This window comes from Falco biarmicus, chromosome 1 (assembly GCF_023638135.1).
Source record: "Falco biarmicus isolate bFalBia1 chromosome 1, bFalBia1.pri, whole genome shotgun sequence".
Lineage (NCBI taxonomy): Eukaryota > Metazoa > Chordata > Aves > Falconiformes > Falconidae > Falco > Falco biarmicus.
In genome coordinates, this window is record NC_079288.1 from 79,015,672 (window position 1) to 79,040,253 (window position 24,582).

The following is a 24,582-nucleotide window of genomic DNA, read 5'->3' on the forward strand; positions in this document are numbered from 1 at the left end:
GACCTGTGACTGAAAGTTGCATGTAAACCCCAAATGAAATTTAATACAAATGAAGAACATTACAGTTTCTAATGGAAACAGTACTATGTTGGTTGTAGAATAATTTTTCTTCCCCTTACATTGTGCCAGACTAACCAACCCAACAGCAGTCTCTAACAACCAGAGCAGGCAACACACCACAGCCTTTACTAAACTATGGGCAGCACTGTCCTTCCATGATTTGAAGAATGAATATTTATTTTCCATGATGAATACAAGTGGCTATAACTGTAATTCATATCTTTTTCTTAACATTGCCTAAAAGCTCTGAATTGCTTAGGTAAACACCCTAGTAGCAGCCATGAGATGTAGATGTCTGTTCATCTGTTACAGAACAAAGATCAGTGTAGGGAGAAGTATAGAATTTCATTAATTTAGAAAAACCCCAATGAAAACAGTTAATAATGCATTATAAACAGCATGCACAAAAACATTACAGTGAAAAGACTATCAACCATGACCTTGTCTTTCACATGCATCTTATTATGAGATCTGTCAGTCCCAACACAAAGCTCACAGCTGTCCCACTTGATACCTGTTGTTATTTTATTTACTTTTACTGAGAAATATAAAACTGAGGTGTGTAGATGAATTATACATCTCAGAGAAACTCCAGAGCCCAGCTAGAGCCCCAAATTTTCTTTTAATTTGCCCTTCCCAGCTGGGATCTTGTTACTCTAAATAAAAATGCAGCAAAGGAACACAAAAGGAAAGGCAAGACCAGTGACAAATGCTCCATTTTCATAAACTAGATTTCATTCAAGCTAGCAAAAAGCTGAGCTAAATCTGATTCTCACAGCTAGCAAGAGGTTTCCTTTTGCAGAAAGAAAAGATAAAAAATATTCCTGGACACCTGGCCCACCCCCTTTTCTTGAAGCCTTTCAAGTTTTTCCTCCTCAGACTCCATCCTGCCCACACCGGTCCTGCAAAGGATAGAATTAAATAACATGTAAACATGATAAAAATGTTGCCAAACTTAAAAGTGAGAACTTGAAGTTCTTCCTTTTAAACAGCTCACAGCCTAGGGTAAGGGGAAATCCACCAGTGAGCAAAGGCGGCAGAAAGATTTGCTTAGGTTTTAAAGCCATTTAAGGATTCTTCTTTTTTTTTCTCATCCTTGCAAGGTCTGATGAGCTTTTCCAGCTATTTAGAAACGCACACTATAGTCCCGCATAGAAGAACCTCCACAGCCACCCATATTTTTATGCCCTCTATGCATTCAAAATTTTAATTTCATACATGGTTCACAACCTACTGCTGCGATTTCATAGTCAGAAATATCTAGCCCAACCTACAAACACGTACATTTCCATCCAGCACAGATAGAAAATAGCTAAATACAAGGCTGACAGCAGCTATCACTTAGTATTATTTATAGTTCAGTTGTTTAGGCTGTTTGCATGGAAAATGTATCAATTAAACCACTATAAGCTACTAGCCAAGTCTACATTCCACATTTGTTTGCCCATGTTGAAACCCCCATTATATTCAAGCAGCAGGTTTTAAAAGATTCCCACCCTCAGCTGCTTGTTGCAACAGATTCACCACGGCCAGTTATCCACATGGGTGAGACAGCAGAAAGCCATGCGTGACCACATCTCAGCCACTCCAGTGCAAAGTCCAGCAGCTGCATTAAGACATCACGGGACGTGTTTCGAGCCTTGAAGACAGCAAAACATCATGCCAACAAGGACAGGAAAAGCTCAGAGCTGGTGTTCTGCTGACTCTGCTCTGGGAGCAGACTTGTGTTTAGCCTAGTATTAGCCAGGATCCCCAAGTCCTCACCAGCAGAGGTACTGCCCAGCCCGTCCATCCCCAGTCTCTATCAGCGCAGGGGATTCAACCATCCCAGAGGTGGGACTTCACATTTACCCTTGCTGAAATGCATGAGGTCCCTGTCAGCCCATTCCTCAAGCCTGTCTAGGTCCCTCTGAAGGGCAGCCCTGCCCTTGCACGTGCAGGCTGCAGCCCCCCAGTTTGGCATCATCTGCAAAACAGTGAGCATGCGCTCACCATCTCCTCCTCTGGGCTGTTGATATTAAATGGGGCATGTTCCAGTATAAACCCCTGCAGTCCTCCACTTGGGATGAGCCCCTAGGTAGAGCCATTAACCACTACTCTTTGAGCACAGAGATCCAGCCAGTTTTTCACCCAGCTGGTAGCCCATCCATTTGGAGTATACCATCCCAACCTGGATACAAGAATGTTCTTGGAGACCACGTCAAAAGGGTTTCTACTGTCAAGCTAGACAAAGTACATTGCTCTACCCTCATCCACAGATCTAGTCAAGTCATCACAGAAAGCAAGCAGGTCAGTCAGATGTGATTCACTCTTACTAAATCCATTTTGGCTATTTCCAGTCACCACCTTCTCCTTTATGTGACTGGAAATTGCTTCCAAGGTGGCTTGCTCTGGGATCATCCCAGGAGCTGAAGGGAAGCTGATCAATTTTTAATTCCTGTTCTTGCTTTTCCTGAAGATGGGTTTAATGGTGGCCTTTCTTCTTCCCTCCCTCAGTCTTCACAAACTTTCCAGGATGAGTCCTGAGTCGGTCCTTTCCTACTACTGGTATTTCCTCTAACTCTGCTGCAGGCAGACTAGCCTGAAAGACCTGGGCAGTGAAGTATGAGCCTTATTACTTGCATCTGCTTTCAACAAATCACCCATCCCCAGTGGTAATTCTCAGGGCCACCCACCGCATCAACACAGGCTGGGGGATGAAGGGATTGAGAGCAGGCCTGGCAAGAAGGACTTGGGGGTACTGGTGGATGAAAAGCTGGACGTGAGCTGGCTTTATGTGCTTGCAGCCCAGAAAGACAACCATATTCTCAGCTGCATCAAAAGAAGCTTGGCCAGTGGGTTGAGGGAGGTGATTCTGCCCCTCTGCTCTGCTCTGGTGAGACCCCACCAGGAGTGCTGCATCCAGCTCTGGAGCCCTCAGCACAGGAAAGGCATGGACCTCTTGGAGTGGGTCCAAAGGAGGGCCACCAAGATGATCGGAGGGCTGGAGCACCTCTCCGGTGAGGAAAGGCTGAGAGAGTTGGGGTTGTTCAGCCTGAAGAAGAGAAGGCTGCAGGGAGACCTTATAGTGGCCTTCCAGCATTTCGTAGGGGCTTATAAGAAAGATGGGGACAGACTTTTTAGCAGGGCCTGTTGTGATAGAACAAGAGGTAATGGTTTTAAACTAAAAGAGGGTAGATTCAGACTAAATAAAAGGAAGACATTTTTTATGATGAGGGTGGCAAGACACTGGACAAGGTTGCCCAGAGAAGTCGTGGATGCCCCACACCCCTGGAGGTGTTCAAGGCCAGGCTGGATGGGGCTTTGAGCAACCTGGTCTAGTGGAAGGTATCCCTGCCCATGGCAGGGGGGTTGGACTAGATGACCTTTAAAGGTCCCTGCCAACCCAAACCATTCTATGATTCTATGAAAAGTCTGCAGGAGTAGGTATTTTGCCCAAGTAGGTCAGTACCTTTGTTTTTATGTTTGAGCTCAGCTGTGTACCCAGAGGCCTGTTTTTTACAAAACTGTCATGATTTTGAAGGAAGAGCTGTTGTTTATTATCTGCCCACACAGCTGTAGAGTTGCATATATATAAAACCAGGTATTTCTCTGGCTCTGAATGCATTGAAAGGATACTAATTCTTCCACTTCTGACTGTTTACCATAGCTCTGGACTAAAATAAAAATGAAAATAAATAAATAATTTAAAAAGGATCACTACCAGGAGGTAGGCAGGAGAATGTTAGTTCAAAAGCAGCACCAGCAGTGACCATCTACCTGTATGGAGTCTGGCTCGTACACAAAGAAAAAAGGATGAAACAGATGGAGAGATGAGAAGGGGGAAAGGAGTGTCAATCCTTTGTAAAAGAATTAGGAACACTGCAGGTGGAGGTAAACAGGGAAAACATTTGCTGGAATAGTGGTGATGGTTTAGCTTTCTGCTAAAAACAAACTAAATAGCTAACTTTGTAATATTAATATCCAGTTTTGGGATTCACTGATTTTTAACTGGTTTTTTTCTACAACTGCCAGAAGTCCAGAAAATTCAGTGAGACATCTGAGAGTTTCTGCCTGCATCAAGGCAAGGATAACCTTGGCAGAACTGAAATCTAAAGCAAAGATGAACTTACTGCTGTCAGGCAGTCATTACTGTAACTCGTCACATGTCTTAGTTGCATCCAAAATCCAAAGTTGTTTATATGTTTGTTTTGGGTTTTTTTTTTATGAAAAACAAAGATATTAAAAAGAAACAGGACAATAGTAAGGCTAGGATGCAATAGTCCAGGAAATGAGAGTGGAAGATGAGCCAAACATTCAACACTTTGAAACCAGGCAAATCACTGCCTGCGTGAGCAAGCCAGGCAGAAAAATTAGGTAAGAACATGGGGTGAGAAAGTCAGCAGAGCTTGCAAACAAAATTCACGCTGAGTTTACCTAAACCTGTTGGTGTTTCATGAGGCTCTATTAAAATCCAGCTGAGAGCAGAAGCAACTGAGAACTCCCTCCAAAAACTCAGGGATCAGAGTCGAGTTTCCAGTGGACAGATATCTGAAGCATGAAAAACATTGTCAACCCAGTTAATCTGAAAGGTGGTTGCTTGTCTTATTGCAGAGAAGTAATAATAGTGAATAAAGTAATGAGCTTTGAGATCCTATTGCCAAAACTCTCCACTGAATGGACTGAGACAACAGCTGAGTAATTTGTGCTGCCTTTGACCTTTCTTCAGACTTTATTCTCTGTGCCTATTAATCCACCTTCTAAAATAAAATTATTATAATATTATGTTCTAAAGTTTTTTTTAAAAATCATCATTTTTTTTCAGTAAGAAGCAAGCAATCTGTAACCTGACTTTTTAGTCTGTGCTCAAAACACTATTGCTTTTTTATTATTATTACAGTATTTGATATTACTGCTTCCCTTAAGGAATGGATACAAGATCCATCTCCTGGGGTTTCTGAGAAAAGCTTTCAAAATAAATAATAAATAGCAACTGTTCATGAACCAATCAATGGTAAGGCAAAGAAAGATGTATGAAAGTACAGTAAAAAGTTGTGTATCTGCTATAAATTATTGAAGTTAAAGAGAAAGATAGTAAAATATTCAAATTAAACTTTCTGCTGTAATTTAGCTGCACTTATATTTTATCATTTGCTGTAGCAGAGGTCAAATATTCCAGTTCCTTAATATCATAGAATATAGCAATGGATTACACAAGTAACAGTGTTTAATTGCTATCATGTACACATGAAAATAAAAAATTAGACTAATCTTTTATTCAAATCATGAGACTGATTCAAATTTACCAATCATTAACATTAATTGACTGTGATTCAAATCAAAAAGCAACAGCTGCATCCTGTTTTCTAGTCTTTGGGGAGGGTAATGTTTTTGAAAATAATAAATTTGCATTCACACAGTTCTTATTTTTAAACACAGAGAGAATCAGTCAAAACTGTGGACCACTGTGCATGCAAGCTTTGCAAACCCTGCTTCCTTTTCATAAGCCAGTGTGTATTATGTCAGTGGAAATATTATAACAACAGATACAGTGCAGCATTACACATTACAATCAGCGTATTAGCAGTGACAGGACAGTGCTTTCTTTTAGGACTAATTACAGGTTCATATGTGCTGAATGCCCCAAGTAGCCTACACAATAGAAAGAATTCAGCACATACTCTAAGTGATGCTGAACTGCAAGAGCTGGCATGCTAATCTCAGCAAAACTTTTGATGACCAGCACGTCAGAAAGCTTAACTTCGAATTCCAGCAGGCTTGACTCAGCCCTTCCTCCTTCCAAGACGGATATAATAGGGAGGTTCACGCGGCTTACTGCACAGGTGTCTTTAAAATTGAACATTAAAAACCTGGGGGCTGATCTATCCACAGCAGATATTTCAGATTCTACAGCAATTCCTAAAAGCACAGTTTTACTCAAATGCACCTGCAAAAAATTTTTTCCTTTCACCTATGGTGCTGTGCAGAATTTTCCACCCAGCCAATTTCCACAGCAGATGAAATGGTCTTTTAATATACTGAGACTACAGTAAGAATTACTTCAGGTCATGGTGTAATTTTCCCTGAACAGTTTCTTCCAAATGCACTTGGACTACAGCAATGCAGAGGAATACAGGAGCTGCTCCCAGATCAACCCTTCATCCTGCTGCCTCACTTCTGACAAAGGTCAGTGCTAAATACTTCAAGAATCATTTGGATGGACAGGTTTTGGGGGCACATTCGCCCATAAAGACACTTGCTTACTTTTCCATCAACAGCTGGTAATATCCTGAAAGCCGTTGTCTTTTATAACTCTATCTAATTTGAAGACAAACAATGTCTGTATTTTTATTTAATAAATCTAATCTTTAGTAAAAATAATAATAGCACTAAAACAACCTACAGCTCTCTTGGTGTCAATGATTTCCAGTGGTAATGAGTTCCACATGCTTATTATGGTGTAATACAAATTTATATGACTTTAACTAGTTTTACATTTCTTGCCTCACAATTCCAATAAATAACTTCTTGTATTACGGCAAAAGAAAGATCTGCTTTATATTCTGAAAAATAGTACTGTATATTTTTATGCACTTCTAGAATTCCTTTATATTTCTTTCCCTTCTTTCCAAGTGAATCACAAACTTTTCCATTTCTCTTAATAAAGAAAGCTTTCCACATCTCAGCCCAATTGTGTTTTCTAAACATCTTCTCATTCTCTTGTCACCTCATTGAAATATAGGGCAGTCAGAAATAAAAAAAAAGAATTCAAGGAGGAAATAATGACATAAAATAGATGTATATAATGGCATTTTAACACCTGAACAAACACCCTGAAACTGCTTTTGTGACAGACGCTCACGTGCACTGAACTACACCTGAACTAACTTTTCTGGCAGCACAAAAATCCACGTAGGATCCAAACGTACCCAGAAGCAGGGTGAACACTTGGGCTGTGAGCCCGTCCTGAGTTCTGTGCCACCATAAGCATGCACATAGTTGCATTAGCTGCAGCAACTGGAATAATTACTGATTATGAAACGCTCGTCCCCTACCTATGTATATGTTTGTCTAACTTGTGGCTCCTTCTGCACAGAGTAATGGCTTTCACTGAGCAAAATAAGCAAAGCAATACTTATAGAACTGCATCCTGAAATGCTATGGGATCCTCAAACTGGAAAACCCCATTATAAATGTGTGCATTGCTTTCTATTTTAGATCCTTAAATGTTTCAGATCATCAATATCTGTTTCAAGAGACATCCCAAGATAAGACATGCCACTGATACTTTTAACACTGAACTTGATTAAAAGGACTAGCAGAAATACTCAAGTACTGCTTTTCCTTTTATAGAAAAAAACCCCAAACATATATATATATATATATATATATATATATATATATATATATATATATATGTATAGCAATTTGTAGGGCAGAAATGTTATTTTCTTTTATGCAATGGTGGCACACAGCTAAACAGTAGTATGATCTGATCAAATATTCTAATCCAGTTCATTTCTGACTACTAAAGTAAGACTAGAGATTATAGCACCTTTGCAACACTGTAAACAGTTTCCTAAAAAATAAAGGATCCTGAAGTGGTGGGAAGAAATAACCACGTGGGTGCAGAACACCCCCCATTCCTGCTACTGGTGCTACGTTCTCCCATGTCACACTTACTAACCCTATGTAATAATTACATAATATTATCTCAAAATAGAGCATTTTCCCACTCTTGGGATGTTCTTTTTCCATTTCTGCGACAGTGCAGCAATGATGCCCAGAAATACAGCGAGGTAAAGCATCTTTCTCAAGTATCCCGCAGGCACCAAAATGTGGATTAAAACTCAGCTGTCTCACAGCAAAGCCATCAGTCAGTGGCAACACACGTCATTTACAGTTTCATCACAACGTTTCCTATACTCACACACCACCAAAAAGTACCCAGAAAACTAGAAACTAAATCACAGCTTTTGTTTGTCCCTGTTCTCTCTACCACCTCGCCTTGAAAGCAAAGCACACAGACGTGCTTTGGACAAGAGCAAACAATGAGAAAGATGCATTTCATATTCAAGAGTACAAAATGAAACAGCACCGTGACAGTGTAAGGCAGTGTTCTAACTCTCCCAAATTAGCATCTCAATCAATAGGCAGGGAGCTGCAATGCACTGCAAAATAGGAAAGCAGCGTGACAACATGCAACAGAAGCAATCTTAGAAGTTCACAGAAACAGAATTTTTTAAAAAAGCTTCGTGTTCACACACACAGAGTGCATGTATGTGAGCGATTTTATTTCTTCCCTTCCCCTGATGCAACTTCCACGTAAAAACATTAATTAGAATAACTGAGAGGGTCTGATTGATGACAACACTGAAAATTTAGAACAAAGGCTGACAGAAATAACCTATTCCACTTGGCAATTACGACACTTAAATATCGTGCAGTGCTGCTAGACACCTGTAAAATCTCGGTGCCATGAGATGTATTCCTCAGCAGGAGGACTGCAGATTTAGCAGGCTGAGCAAAGGCCTCGTAGCTAACAACTCCCGACTTCTAAATCTGCATCCGAGTGTGAATTGCTGGGTGATGCTGGGCAAAAATTTATCTTACTTCCAGCTTTCTCATCTGCAGTCTGGGTGAAGAAAATTGTAAGGATTACAGCAGCATTAGTAAAACATTTGGGAGACATTAGCACTCAATAGAAAACATCGAGTTTAATATTATGGGAAATGATATTAAAGATTATGCTTATGGATCATACAAATGTAGAAGGACATTCAAAGTTAAGGGGTTCACAGGATTTTCCTAGTTTTCTATTTGATGAGTGGTCTCTGCATTAAATATAGTAAGGGTGCCTTACAGAACAGCGAGCAGTTTTAACATGGTTGCCTGCTGTAATAACCTTTTTTATTATTAATACAAGCTTTGAGGAGAGATTAAATAAAAGAGTCACATATTTGATTTCCTTGCATTACAAGCACATAGCTAAAATCACCACTCAGGCTTCCAGTGCGAGGCAGTCTGTGCCTCACAGAGATAAGAATAAAAAAAAAAAAAAAGAAAGAAAGAAAGAAAGAAAAAAAAAAGGAGGGGGGGAAGCTATGCAAACATTTCTGCTAAGTTACAATTATTTTTTCCCTGCAAACAACAAATGCACGAACTGCCTCACATTTTCGAAAGGCAACTTCCCCTCCTGACTGACACTGCCTGTTCTTTATCATCCCCTTGTAGACACCTCCGCCCTCCCCCCGACTCCCTTGGAGCGGTATTGACAGTGCACATTGATTCTCTCTCTGCAGATATAATAGTTCTTTCGCTGCTGCTGCTGCTGCTGATAATTATAGCAATGTGTGTCACTCAATAATAAGACATTCAATTATTCTTGGCCCCGTGAAGTGTAACCCTTCAACTCACAAGTCTGAAATCTAGGAGCTTCATCCCCCCACCCCCCCACCCCCAACATTTTTCTGGTTGTTGTTTTTTTGTTTGGTTTTTTTTTTTTTAAACTTTGCCTCGCCATACCGATCCTCACCGGCCACTTCAAACTGCAGGAGTTTCACTGCAAGAATTGCTGCCAAGCTAACACAATCAGTCCCCTCAGCAAAGAGAAGAAGAAAAAAAAATAAAAATAAATCTCTTTCCCCACTAAATACGTTTCTGTCCCTCTGCACCATAAAAACGCTAGCTAATTATAAAGAAACAAAGTTGTCCCAGAGTTTGACACGAAATGGGGGGAAAAATTAACAATGACGTAACAGCACTGGCAAGAGAGAATTTTAAAAGCGATACGAACAATCTTTAATCTTTTATCGACAGATTTCCTCTAGGAGACTTCTTTCTGAAAGGCAAAAGTCACTGTGTTGTCCCTGCTAAAATCTCTTAAAATAAAAAGAATTAACTGAAGCTTACCTGTACTGGAATGTCATATTTGTAATTTTTATCTTTATTTCCTCTCCGTGGCGAATTTCTCCAGTCATTTCAAAGAGTTTGTTAGCCATTTTCTCATAAACTTTGGCATTCCTTTTAGTTTGTTTCAGCTCATCAAAAAATTCTTCCCAAACCAGCATTAAACCTCTCATTTCTGCATCAGTCCAGTTTCTGGCCCTCCTGTGTTTCTCAGTCTGAGAAGAGACAATGTAACTGGGAATTTCTGCTGCAGCCATTGCTGACTGACCTAAAAGGGTTTTAAAAGAGGACACTTAATATAGATTGAGTTTTTAGTTTAGGTTTTTTGTAGTGCAAGACATGCATATGTGGAAAAAGAATTTGAATGACAACAGAACATATGAAACCTTTTTGCAACAGCTTGAAGCTTGAGTGCACAAAATGGGGCCTACATCTGACAGGCAGGAATTTAGTTAAAAGCTTTTAAACAGAGAAACGTCATTTTGATGTCACGTTTCCATAGCAACAGAGCAACTGCATAAGCTACAACAACAAAAACCTTTTAACTGAAAGCCAAAGAATCAGGACAAAGTTGACAGGCCATCAATATTAAAGCTTTTAAACACTTTAGGTTTAACAAAAAAAAAGATCTATGCAGCCTTTGAGAAGCTACTTTTAAGTTTCTACTTCTTTTTTAGCTTTCCCTTACCTTTTAGGCAGACAATCTGCTAGCAGGGGGTCATGGTCGCCTGAACGAGCTTTTAAGTTGAGCCTTGACAGACTCTCTAGGAGGTTGCAAGGACTGAGGCCATGTACACAAAAAAAAGCTTTTTTTCTTTTTTTTTTTTGCAAAAGATATTCTGCAAAAAGCTTCAGCCAGCTTTATGAAAACTGTACATCTCTAAGCTAATAAATGTTTAAGCAGGCAGGCTCATTAAACAGGAGCCTGCATCTGGGTTGAAGAACATGCACAAAATAGCATTTAAGTGTTTAAATAGAGAGAGAAATGTATATACAAATTCAGTGTAAAGCCACTTTTTTTTTTTTCTCGAGATGTTTTGCTGCTGATAAGCACACACTGCAGTCCTGTCAGTATGAATTTGCCTTTGTAGGTATGTATTACTGAATGTGTATTTTGTATTCCTAGTAATTTAGATGCTATTTATGCAGCCTGTGTTCTGCCTTAGGACTGCAGCAGAAGCATTTTACCTGCTTTATGGGGAACCTAAAAGGATTATTCAATGAGTTAAAAAAAGGCTGCGAGATGCTTAGAACTGTGAAAAAATTGCTTTGCTGTAAAACAAGCATTTTGAGCTGGTTTCTATGTAGGGCTAAATTCTGCCAGCAGTTAGACCGGAGTAGCACTGCTTATTCACCATATTAAACACTGTGCAACGCAAGCAGTGGGCCAAATTCTGCCCCCGCTTACACTCGTGCAATCTGACAGTAATCTTGCACAAAACAGCGAGATGCGTGAACTGCATTAATTCAAGCAGTGCTAAAGAGAAAGATGTTAATTTCCTACAGTCCCAATTATAACTGGGTTATGTAAAATATAAATAAATAAACCACGGACCGTTCTTCTTACTATTTTCTGTTTCAGCATGTAACAGCAATAGCGACCTCACTGCAGGGCATTTCCTGAAGATTAATGACAGGCAGGGGTTAATGGACAGAGGCTCACCCAGTCGGTCGTTAATCCCCAGGAAATGTTCTGTGCCTCAATCCTTAATGCGTAAGTATCCTATACATTGTAAGTCCTCTCATAACCACATCCTTGATCTTAACAATAGTTTAAAAATGCACAGCTTGGTTTGCATCCTGGAGTTGGCAAAGAGCACACACAATGTTCCTAAAAGGTACACTAGTGAAATTTGTAGTAGTGTTGCCTTCTTTCTATTTTATTTATTCTATTGTTTATTGCAAAAGGCACAACAGAATACCATAAAACAAGGGGGTGGGGGGAGAAGCACATATGCTATACATAGGAACTTCCATTGATCCAACCCTTAATGTGTCTCTGTCAGAAATATACCTGCTGAGTCATGAGCTTCCTAAAAAAAAAAAAAATAAAAGAAAGAAAAAATCCCCTAGCTTCCAAATAACTACTTTTATCTACTAATATGACAGCCTAGCAACTATTACCTTTAAGAATGTGTAAATAGCAGCATATGTTGTGATGATGATCTTGTATGGTTTGTCTCTTGGGTGGCCAGCTGGGAGACATCACATGATCAGAGGACAGATGGTGGTCAGAAAAGGATCAGCTGGTGACACGTTCATTTTATTAATTTATTGTTTTGTTTTGAAACTCCCATCACTTAACCTTGGGCTCCATGAAGCTGTGTTAATAAAACCATACCAAACTCGGCTGGCTGCAGTTGTAGTCAGCGCCTGGGGATCTCCAGGACAAATGTAAGGAAGCAATGCAGTGTCTGAGAGGAAAACACCACTGGTCTCTTGTTACAGCGCCGAGTCTGACGTGGGACCAGTGCATGCTACTGCAAAGCCAAGCTTGCTTTGCACCTTTAATCATCCAGTAGAGGTTTGTTTTTCCCCTCCAGACTTTAATCCACCTTGGTTCTGAAAATGCTGATTAACACCACTGAAACCTATGACATGATACACAGACACTGTAGAAAACCCAAAGATACGTATGATCTCTGCTTTAAAGATTTATTTTTTTTTTTTAATCCGGTTTCAAGCATGACAACAGGACAGGGTGGGAGAGAACCTGTCCAGCTGCAACAAGTTCTTCCTGTGATGGTCCACGACTATTCCTTCCCCTTTTCATCCACATGTGCCTGGCATATGTGTGGCTGCTCCTCCTGCTCCACACCGTCTGCTGGGGCCATGCACGGCCCCCAGCCCCAATCCCGGGATCTTGCAGAAGGGGGGCTGTTGTTTCCCTGTACAATTCGCATCTCTCAACTTTTCTATATGCTGTTTCCTATTAGCGTAATTGACAGATTGATATAGTGACATAGTACTATATAACATCTGTTAAATGAAAGAAATGCTTTCTAATACCTCCCTTATTCCCCTCCCCTCGGCACCAGAGGGGAATCTAAGTTTCCAGGACTCGGGTTTTATCCCCTCCTTTGAGAAAGTAGTTGATATTAATTATGGAGACTCGGCAGGCCTCCTCTGCCTCACTGAAGCACACGTGCCAAGCAGTTGATAAAGTGACTGTTCTCCTACACAGAGCTGAAAGCGAGGAAAGCTTTTTTACCCCCTAAATAATGCCTGCAGTCCTCCCCAGAGCCAGGGGAGGAAAAAACCCACTTCTCCAGGCTGTGCTGCTCTCTCTGCTGACGTTCTGCAGATCTGTGCAGTCGCTGCGAGTCACTAACCCCTTGTCCTGGCCCCCGAGTCAGGAAAAACAGCTAAAACAGCACGGCAAAGCTTCAGGGGAAGAGCAGCCCAGCGGCAGCGAGAGAGCTGTCCCTCCCCAGGATGGAGGAGAAGCCCCATTAGCACTCGGCTGCTTCTCATTCCTCTCAAGCCAGAGGCCAGTCAAGGTTCATTATCTACCTCAAAGACTGGCTGGTCACCAAACCCAGAATAATTGCTGGCCAAACAAGCTGCCGGTCTGCCAGGCCCCAGGCATCGATGCCCCTGGCTCTGATATCCCTCACACTTCTGACATCTCTACTGACGGCAGAGTCTTCCAGCATCAGCCTCCTCCAGACTGAGGACCAGCCTGGCACCCAGTACCCCACAAGCAACTGAAGCTATAACTGTTCTCATCCATAAAATGTTACCTCTCTTGGAAACCACTGAAATACATAATGGAGCTTCTGAGGACACCTTTGGAGAAGACTTCTCTCTAGTAGGAGAAAGCTGTTCTCTCCTGCTCACGCCAGTCCTTCCTCTGATGGGGACAACAATGACAAGTCTAGAAGACATCCTTATGAACGCTGACTTCAGTGGCCTCGAGGATCTCGCTCACGCCCTTCCTTTTAATGCACACCTGCTCCTAAGAGCTGAGTCAGGAACATGAATTTAATGATCCTCTCACAAATCCGTTCATCTCACCTACCTAAACACTCTACCTTTTTTTGCAGCCTTTATATATCAGCTTGAATAATAGCTCTCACAGCTGTTTCACCTTTCACGGGGATCTCTAAAGATAACAAACCCCAAAGAGGGTAGAAGGGTTTCCAACGTGCAGATGTGGGTCTAATGAAGTTCGCCTAGAGACGTTTCTGTCACAGAGTTCACACAGCTCCGTTAATCCTAACATACCTGTTTGACTATACTTCAAGTGATCTGTGCTTAACCGCCTGTGTATACAGCCTTCAGCTTTGCAAGTGTGGGCTAATGCATGCCAAATAAAACTTCCTTTAGCCAAGGTTTAGGGAAAGGTGTTTTCCCTTGCAGTTGCAGGGAGATAACAGCTCTAGTCAGTCAGTTACCAGAGTTCAACCCACAAACTGTAAGCCATTAAACTGTGATTACAGAAGAGCGTGTCTGATCCTGCTGATGGCAATTGTGGTAGAAGTCAGGCAGCGCCTTCTTGGCAAACCAGAGTTTATTCCACTAGGACGCAAGAAATTTCTGCAGCTTCTCCTATATGTACTTCTTGGTCTGAAACCCAAACGGGCAGCTCCCTGTAGAGGTGCTAACACACAGGTCGCTGCCTAGTTGGATTTCAGAAACGGAAGTACATTAGTTTTGGTTCAGGTAAGTCTTGAGATCAGTCAGTTTGGTCCCAGTTCTAAAGCTACTGGCAGCAAACACCCTTTCAGAGTGACTTGATCAGTGATACTGGGAGGAGGAGGTTCCCACCGGAGGGCCATCAGGAGTATGCATCGCCCCTCAAAGACATAGGTCCATCCTGGACGGTCCTGTAATGTCTTAATTACATATAACTCAAAAAACAAAGCTGCTCGCACCCTTTTGTGTTTAGGGCAAGCTCTTGAAAGCAAGGTCATCCAAAGCCCAGGCTTGTCACTGCCTCTCCAGCCTGGCCCACCAGGAGCTTAATACACATGGGCAATAACAAATCTTGAAATAGAGTAGTGGCTGCAGAGCATGTGCTCATCCTCTGGTTATTTCAGTGCAGGCATACCTTAATAACTCTGCTTAAAAGGGTATAAAAGCATGTATGTGGCTGTTTAAAAATGAGGCAGTGCGATATTATTCTCAAAAAAGCTCTTTGCATGTGTTGGGAGGCTGTCTCCTGCCCCACGTTTTGGCATGCACCGGGCTAAAATGCCCACTTTCTAAATTCTTACTGAAAATTATGTTTTTAGTGCCTTTGATCACTGAACACTGCAACTTGCAAAGAGGGATAAATGCAACGAGAGAAGAAATACTCTTCCACTGCTTCTGCAAAGCTTGGCCAGAGGAGATACGCAGCGACAGGCAATCACAGAGGAGAAGCTGCCTTCTTTTCTCCTCCATTAAACCAAGGGTCCGTGCCAGTGAAGTTGTTGTACTCAGGAGGTTCCTGGAAACCAGGCGCTCACCCTAAGGTAGGGAAGCACCTTGCAGACAGCAGAGTTGGGCCTAATACCTGTGAGGGAAGTTTAACAATAAAACAGCTTCCTTTACGGAAGCAAAAAGCTATCCAAACTGCAGGCGGTCCTATTACGAAGACAGAAAGAAAATCACAACTGTTCAGGCTGGGGAAGTATAGCAGGTGTCTCAAGGTATATTAAAAAAAGGACCATCCCTTTCATCAGAGGGTCTGCAACTTAACTGGGACATGCCACAAGGGAAATAAACAGAACAGACCAGGATGGACAAGTGACAGCAATACATTACTGAGCAAAGGCCATTGCATAGTTTGAATAGCTTTTAGGTGCATCTAAAACAAATAATACCTGCAAAAAAGTCTGACAACAGAAATGGGTGCTCTGGGGGAAGCTGGCTGAAGGGAAGGCACCCTGGCTGATAGAGGGCAGAGAAGATTTTTGTATGTATGTCAGCACTTAGAACAAAAAGAACAACAATATATGTCTCCACACAAATGCCCTGCCACAGGGCTGTGGGGCAGGTTTCCCTGATGGTGGAGCAGGGCACTGAGCAGCCCAGGAGCACAGTGGGCTGAAAAGGTGCAGGCGAGCTGGAGGAAGCTGGGGAGGATTTTTATTCCATTTTGCTAGACCATGTCCTCTTTGAGTTTCACTGTAATCAGAACATTTCCCAAAAGCATTTTGATCTTGCTGAACTGGCAGATTCTGACCAAAAATATCTTCTTTGCCTATTTTAGTAGTAACCATGGAACCCAGCTTTGCACAGACATTCCGTTAGAAAGAGAAGGATGGTGAAAGTCAGTGAGGTGAATGCAGACAAGCTGGGAAATGGGGCTTCACAGTTTCTGTGGTCAGCCCAGGCAGCATCAGCACAGATAAGGGGGAGAACTGGAATTACGTGGGGCTTTAAGGAGAAGGTGGTCAGGGACTGCAGGGAACCCAAGGAATTCACTGCTTGGAGGAACCAGGTATAGACTAGTAAACTGGTAGTCACTAGATTAAAAAAATACAGTCCTAAGGTTTTTTTTTTTAAATTAATTTATATTTTTTTAAGTTTAACAGAGACACAAACTTGTTGCAGACCCTAGTTTAGTATACTGGGGGCAGTGGTGGCAGTGGTAATCCCTTATATCCAGAAGTTACAAGTGACCACTCCCAAAGTGCCTGGCACTTACAATACATGGAGGCAGGATGCCAGACTTGATGGACTTTCAACCGCACATGTTCCTAAATTTTCAGGCATACAGGGAGAGAAAAGGCAGTATTCTTAAAAATTTAGTTATATGGTATAGAGCGCAAAACCATCAGTTCTACGTGTGACATTCTCCCAGTTCAATTTATAGCAAACAGCGCATTCCTGAGATTTCCTTACTCTTTAAAAAAACAACTTGCAGGTCCTTAGCATATGGAACAACTATGCAGTACGTCATATCAGGCATACTCCTTTTCTGGTAAGCAAGCAACAAATCAGATTACAGTGAAAACCACTTAGTTCCCCATGAATGGTTTCCCAAATCCCACTTGCAAGAAATTATTTTGGCCCTGCTTACTTACAGGGGTTAGTCAATAAGTCCTCCTGCCCATGTTTGGGTTTTAGCACATTTTAGCAAGCTACGTGCTGGAAAGTGTCTAATTCATTAAAAACTGCTCCTAAGACGCTATGCAAATATTTCAGAAGTAAATTCCTCTGAGAACCAGTTCTAAACAGTTTGCTTTAGACGTAGACTATGATTTAATCCAGTTTGGATTTGAGATGTATCACAAAAGAAGAAAAATAATCCTTTTTGAGTAGAAGTCTGCCCTGTGCCTTGTGCTGGGCGATGTTCCCACGACTCAGCAGGGCAGGAGAAAAACGCCGTGTCACCAAAAAATGATGACGACGGCTTTTTTGACTGCAGTACTGCTGTGGCTGCACATGGCATCATTTCTGCACCAGCAAGAATTAGAGCAAGGGATGACATCAGAGGCAAACAGCAGCATACTAAGTAGTGATACGTAAATAAATGCTTGAAGGAGGTTATCGATTCAAGGATCCATCAGCAAGAAGCCAGCCCCCAGATTCAAACAGATGAGAGTAAGCCAAGTGCAGGGAGCTTGGCTATGGCGCAGGACTCCAGCTAAGCAAGTTTTTGCACCGTTGTGGTGGCAAGAATTAGAGCTGCACTGAATAAATGGGTTCTAGCTTGCTGTTCTTCCAGAAAGGAGAGCGGTACGGGCCCTTTTCCAGCAACCTCAGAGAAACTGCAGCACAAGTTGCCGGCAATTCCCTGCCAGAAGCCCAGCCTAGCCGTGAGGAGCTTGCTATAGCTTGGCAGCCTGCTGCATCCACCTAGCAGCTGTCTGCATCCCCACGCTGTCTCTCCTTGACTCCTTGCCAAGGCCACGACGGACGTGGGGAGGCTTCGGTCCCTTGCCGTACCCTGCCCTCTGCCCACAGCCATGCTCCTGGAGAGCCCAGCAAATACCCTGAGAGAGCTGAGCAACACCTCACACCGGTTTGCCTCAGCGGGGGATGGCAGTGGGATTAGGTCCTGCTGTTCTGTAGTTAAATCAGCCACAGGTTTTGAAAATAAAAAGCATTAAAAAAAAAAAAGTCAAAGATGCCTGCCAAGTCAAGAAAGGCAGAAGCTTCTCCAACTCTCCTTCTCTCCTTCTGCTTGGACAGCCCAGACTACCCCTGGCTGCAGCCTTTTCTCCTCGCAAGGGTCTTCTCAGCTCTCCAGCCCCACAGAGGAAAATTTACAAGATTTAAAAAAAAAAAAAAATATTTCAGATAAAATATTTAGGGCACAGGAGATTTTCAGTTCATAAAAGATTTACATACTAAAATGTAAATGGTGTTTTGGGTATTATTGCGAGGCAGCCTCAGGAATGGAAATTCGAGAAAAGTGTTGCAACTTATAAAGTTCAGACGACACTTGTAAAAGACTGCCTGATCTGAGAGCTGCCAAAAAGATAAGTAGAACTGAATTCACCAGCACCGTTGTGATAGCCAAAGCGCTGATCTGCTTAATTGGTTCCTAAATAGAAGTTGAGACTGTCCAAGAGGTAGCTGCCATTTCTGGGACAGGCTGCCAGCGATTCCAGCCACCCCACAGCATCTCTGTGTCCTCATGTGGAAGTACCACACAGCAGGTCACGGTTGGTCTTCATTCCCAATGCCATGCTCAAAGCGTTTCAGGGGAGTTCAGTACCCTGTCGCAGAGCTGCTGACGGGCCCGTGAAGTCCTGCACGGTCTGTGTTTACAAACGCTTCCCCCAGAAGGATGACTCCTGCCTCTGCACAGATGATCCACACAAATTCTTCAGCTACCAGGACACTGAGCTGCAGCTCCAAGACAAGCACAGTATTAGGAACTTAAGGGTTAGCCCACCCGGCTTGTGATAGGCAGGAGGACAACCCATCCCAACACAGAAATGTTTATTGTGGTATGCATGCAACGCTGCCCCCTTCAACAAAGTGGTTTGCCATTATTTGGGGTGTTGTGATGCCTCCTGGTTTACAGCATGCACAGCCTGGACATCCCAGGGACAGCCAGGAGGGGACATCTCCCCCTCTCACATCCAAGCGCGTCCCTCCAGCCAGCCTTCTGCTGGGGGATGCCACGTCTTCCATCACTGCCTTCACCACAAGGCTGTGCTGCAATTGCTTCCATGTTCCCCATTGACTCCTGGCTTCTTCCAGCTGTTTTTTTTCCTCTCCGTGCTCTCTGCTGTTTATCAGAGGCAGCTTTGCTCCAGCCACTCTCCAGCCACCAGGGTTCAGTTTACGTTGCAGCCTTAGCATGCTCCTCCAGTCTGGACATTAGCTTCTACCGTTTCAGCTATCACTAAACCTAGGACTGTGTATTTGCTTCCTCTCTCGGTGTCAGCAAAATGCTGCCAGCAAATCTATCAGCCCACAGATCAAAGAAATATTTTCTAGCCATCGCACACAGGAGCATTCTGGCCAGCGTGAGGAAGTCCATCTGCCTCCTTTTATAAGTTCTCCTGAACTCATGCACACCTGCAAACCTCTTCTGGATGCAAACTTTTCCACGTCCAACACCAGCTGTCCAATACCAGCAGTGATTTTAACATCCTTCCAGGTGCTTTTCATTCAACATGGCATCTCCAGTGAGAATATACAAATGCAGACAAGTTGTCCAAAGGGACCCCATGGCAGATGTGAATGGCATTAGGAAATTCTGATTTTCTGTCATCCCTAAACATTCAATTGACAGATTTCTGCATAGCCAGAAGGAGCACTTTTGGATCCCCATGTTCTTAACAAATCTTCAGTTGCTCAGAAGGCTGGGGTTTTTTGGCTATGTAAAACAGCTTTAATGACTGTAGGACCAGAGACCTTCTAAACAAAGCGACAAGGAACCACCATCTGATGGCTGAGAAACAAGACTAAACAGTTTACAAAACCCAAGCTGGTTCACAACATGGTATCTCATTCTCTTCAATAAAAGTGGCCGGTGTTTTTCATTTGTTGTGCAAACAGAAAGCAACAGTGCGTTTCCAGAGGAAGGTGCTCTTGTGCAACTGTTTACTAGAGGCAATCGGCCAACTCCAAAGGGCTAAGGAAGCCAGTCCTCCCCCTGCCTCACTCACCTTACTGTAAAAGGGTATTGGAAAAACTACTTGGACTGGCTTTAGCTCCTATTTTGCTGTGGACTTAAAAAGATCTCAACGGCCTGGTCCACAAGCCTTCGCAACCAAGGGCAGAACAAGTATGACTGCTGCTCGTCAGCATCTCACTGGCCATATAAATGAAAATACTCTTCTCTGCTAACATACTGCATCTTTAACCCAAGAGTGATGGCTCGCACACTTGAACATGCTGTTTGCACTGACTCTTCCCCCATGGTATCTTTAATGCCCCCATACCAAGATCCCAGTGGCTGAAACCACCCAAGCAGACCAGAAATGCATCACAGGCAGTAGTCTAAAACAGTCAGTGCTAATGTCATGGTTTTCTCCATTTGCAACATCTTTCCTCTCTGCACACTATGCTTCGTGACAACTGGACAGGCAGATTATATTAAAGCTCATGCACACCTTTTCAAATGATTTCTCATCAAGTCTCAGCGGGAACTAATTGAAGATTAAACTAATCATTCCTTGAGGCCTCTTACGGAGTGTTTTATCACTTTGTGTGAATACATTATGGAGAACTTCAGTGAAGTGGTGATCTGGCAGGACCACTGAACACATGAGCTGTTGGGGCTGGACAACCCAACAGCAATCTGGGAAATAAGGACTTGGGACATACTCAATAAATGGGACAAGACAAACCTCTATCCATTTCTTAAAGCCAGTCTAGCAAAAAGCACAACAGTAAACATTTCCCAAAATATTACCCTGCCTTTCTGAAAACAAAGGAGCAAGTCTGACAAGAGCTGTTTGACATTACATGAAATACTCCTGATGAACGAACACTCTGATCTTCTCTGCCTCCTGAAATCTGGAGAATACCATGGCACTCAGCCAAAACCCAGCTACCGTAATGCGTGTCGATACCTGCTTTAACCTGCTTCCACAACAACCAAGTTCTTTCATCGACCGCTCCGCAGCTCCACCGCTGACCTCTGGTCCGCACAGTGCCTCTCTGGGTATTGTACATGGCTATCAGATAACGACAACTGACATCCAGACTTCCACCAGCCTCTGGGTAAAAGCCGTAATGCTGGGTCATGGCAGACCCCCAGATGAAAAAATTAACCTGCTTTTTCTGCAGTGCCTTGCAGGGTTAAGGAATCATTTAACCAGAGATGAAAGCTGAAAGAAAGGTCCAGAAAGGTTTTGAAGCAACAGAAACCACCCCCTGGAATGTCTGAACCAGACACTTAGGTCTAGTAAGATTCATGGTCCCAAAGGCAGGATTAGATATATCCTTACTAGCGTTTGCTTTGACAGAAATACACATTTTCAGGTTTTTTCTGCTGTGAAGGCAGAAGAGAATCCTGACCGCTGGTTACTACAACTATTGGGAATATTTTGGGAGGTACTTTATACATGTCATTACTGTAAACGTTTTAGAAACATTATTATGCTCTAGTCTACTCTGCCTCCCTATGTCGTTTTGATCTTACAAATGAGAACTCCTGCAGGCAGGCATCACATGCAAATTCCCATCTATGCATTTAAAATATTACAGGTGGTGTGACTTATCAGTCAAAGTTTCTGGATTCACTCTCACTTTTAAGACAATTTTGATGCTTCCCATTACTTTTGACATGCTACAATATGAGGAAAGCATGATCAGCTTTGTTTTAGATTAACATGATATGATTGCAGTGCACTCAGAAATGGTCAAAAAACAACTCTCTCTTTCATTCCCAAATGCTCAATTCTGTATGAAACCACAGTAAAACAGTAAATCTTGTGAAAAAGGTTTTCATTTACGTTTGACTGTGTTAATTATTGTCAGAGAGCCAACATCTATACCACTGCTTATTTACAGACAAAAAAAATATACAGACATATGCACATGCTTTTAAAAATTCATTTATATACACACACGCGCACATTATTTTACCTGGTTGATTTCTAATGGCAACTACTCCAGTGTAAGTCGCGGAAGAGGAGAGGAAGGGACAGCTGAAGGAAGACTGGGCCACCGCCTTACTGCAGAGCCCAGGGAAAGCTCTCTACATGCAGATTAATCCTCAGAAGTGGAAGAGCATTGTGTTTTCCCTCCAAAAATTGAGAAATGCATCACATGTCCCTACAGACTCTGCACTGTCTCAGGATAAATCCAAGACTGCTAAAAGTCAAAAACATGCTTGGATGCCACAAGTTGTTTTTCTGTATGCTGTAGTTTTGTGTAAGACTGACCAAAAAGAGAGATTATTTTGTCTGTCTTTAAGCAATATTCTCATCAGATAATTCTGCATCTAAGAGCTTGGGGAAAGGATGAGACCAACTGCCAGCCCAATATGGGACTTTACGAAAGCATGTCCTCCATGAGACAAAAAAGTTGTTGGACTCTCAAAACCATAAAGAAATGTTTTAAAAGTCAACAGATTTTTAAATACACCCTTCCCAGTCTACTGGCTAACATCTCTGAAATGGTGCAGTAACACAGCAACCTCAGAGCCAGTGCATCAGAAGAAAGCAAATGGGTTCAAGGACAAAATACCAATCAGTTAAACCCTGTAAAAACCACAGTAAAAGCACAGAAAGTGGTATTATAACATGGACTTCTCTGTCCACAAGGTACGAACCTGTGAAGTGATTCCTTACAAGGGACTGAAACAGCAAACGACCTGACTTCCTCCAGCTGAAAAGGTGACAACATAGCAACTTCTCCACACTCAGAAACTGCAGCCCTGAAACACTCGGCCCCATTCCCTTGCCCAGCTTTTCAGAGGTGGAGCAGAAGGAAAGCACAGGCTCAGGACACAAACCCACACTTTAATAGCTTTCGAGGTTTTATGGTGTGGAAGGAAACCTTCAGTACCTGCTGTCCCAGGAACAGAAGATCCTCCATGAGCCTTGAAGTCAACACAGGAGTCCTCAGAGCAGATCACCGACCCGGAGCAGAACTTCGTGTCTGGGGGAGAAAGAGTTTGGCAGAACAAGGCACTGTGCAGGGAGAGGAGCCAGGAAACATTTCGTAGCAATTGAGAAAGAAGGTCAGCCGTGCTTAACCAAGGTTATCTTGTAAAGGTCGAGGAGGAGCGTTTGGTTTATTTTGGAAACTCTAGCCCTTCAAACAGCACAGACAAATAGATCCCCCATGCTGTAACAGTCCCATCACATATGACTTGAATCAGCCCATTAGCCTCCAACAACCTCATCCTTGTGTGCTGAAAACTACTCACTTTAAGCCAAAAGAATACGACAAACATCCTCATCTACACATCTTACCACTGCCAGAAAAAGGCATTTCGTTAAAAGGCATCCCAGCCTCACCCAGGCCACCAGCAGACATAATTTTCCCCCCACTTTTCCCTCATCTGCCAAACTCTTCCATTATCGAGTTAATGCTCAAGGCTCAGTGTGCTGTCCTTCAGAGGATCACAAATCTTTTTTAAAATATGGTGGGTCCTGAAGGTATTGTTATCTCTCTTTAGCACAAGGAGAAGCCAGAGACAGCACGACAGAGAATTTCAAAAGCTTCTAAATGACTGTGAAACTGAAGTAATTTTCAAAAGAGAAATGACACTCCAGAGCTGAAGCCAACCTTGCACATCCTTCAGTCACATCTCAAAATGAAACACGCTCTCAATTTACTTAAGGCAAGGCCCTCAAAGCCACCAGAGGCACCTAAATAGTATCACAATGGGAAATTATTTCAGGGTATAAGAGACAGAGCTAAATTAGCCATGACTTCTCCCCTCCTCCGAGAAAACAACTGATTAGGAACCTAAAAGTCCACAGGAACCCATTTTTTCCAACAAAAGAAGGTATTTGGGTACCTCAAGTTTTTCTTCCTCCATGCCGAGATCCAACTATTTTGGCCAAGCCCAACCTCTGAGCACTTCAGCCCGCGAAAGCCCACTCGGGACCGGGAATTGTGAGCAGGACTAACGCTCCTCCTCAGCGCAGCTCTGGCATCGGTACGGGGGAGCAGCTGCTCTGATTTTCATTTAAAGATGTGGCTGGAGGAAGAAGGTGTGGTTGGGGTGGCATGAAAATAGCACCCGACGCCCGGGCAAGGTGGTTGCAGCCTCTCCCTGTGGAGAGAGGTGCTGGATTTGGACTCTGCCTCCAGGGCCGGTTTTGATTTTTATCCAGTGATGTTTTAATGCAAAGCATGTAGTAAGCAGCCTTGGGAATGCTGCCAGATACCTGCTCCCCACCTCCCTCCAGGGGAGGTCCCAACCAGTAGGCCACAGTCAGGCTCTCACTTGCTTCTCCTCCCTGGCTCTGCAACTCCTTCTCTGCACCATGGCACAACTTCAATAGGAAGGGCTGAGAGGTTGCCTACAGCCTGGGAAGGGACAGGTGGATTTGAATATCCCTTGGGAGAACCCAAACCCAAGTTCAACCACTTCTGAGATGAATATTATAACCATTAAGCTATTACATGAAAACCACCACACCAATCATTTGTGTCTTAAGCAGCGAGCGCACGGCTGTGAGCTGAGGCCCCAGCAACAGAGGCAGGTTTGACTCACCTGGCCGGGTCTGGAGCTTGCAGAGTGTGGGAGCCGCTTGCGGGATGCAGCGTGCGAGC

At 42.9% G+C, this 24,582-nt stretch overlaps 1 protein-coding gene across 1 annotated transcript in view; it reads right to left on the bottom strand.

Moving 5' to 3' along the window:
- MSANTD1 (Myb/SANT DNA binding domain containing 1) overlaps nt 1-22,890 on the bottom strand; it is a 34,625-nt gene extending 11,735 nt beyond the window's left edge. The window contains 3 exon segments of the mRNA XM_056326860.1: nt 9,952-10,216; nt 22,625-22,814; nt 22,816-22,890. Coding sequence (XP_056182835.1) covers nt 9,952-10,216; nt 22,625-22,814; nt 22,816-22,890 — 530 coding nt within the window.
- Nucleotides 22,891-24,582: the final 1,692 nt, after the last annotated feature.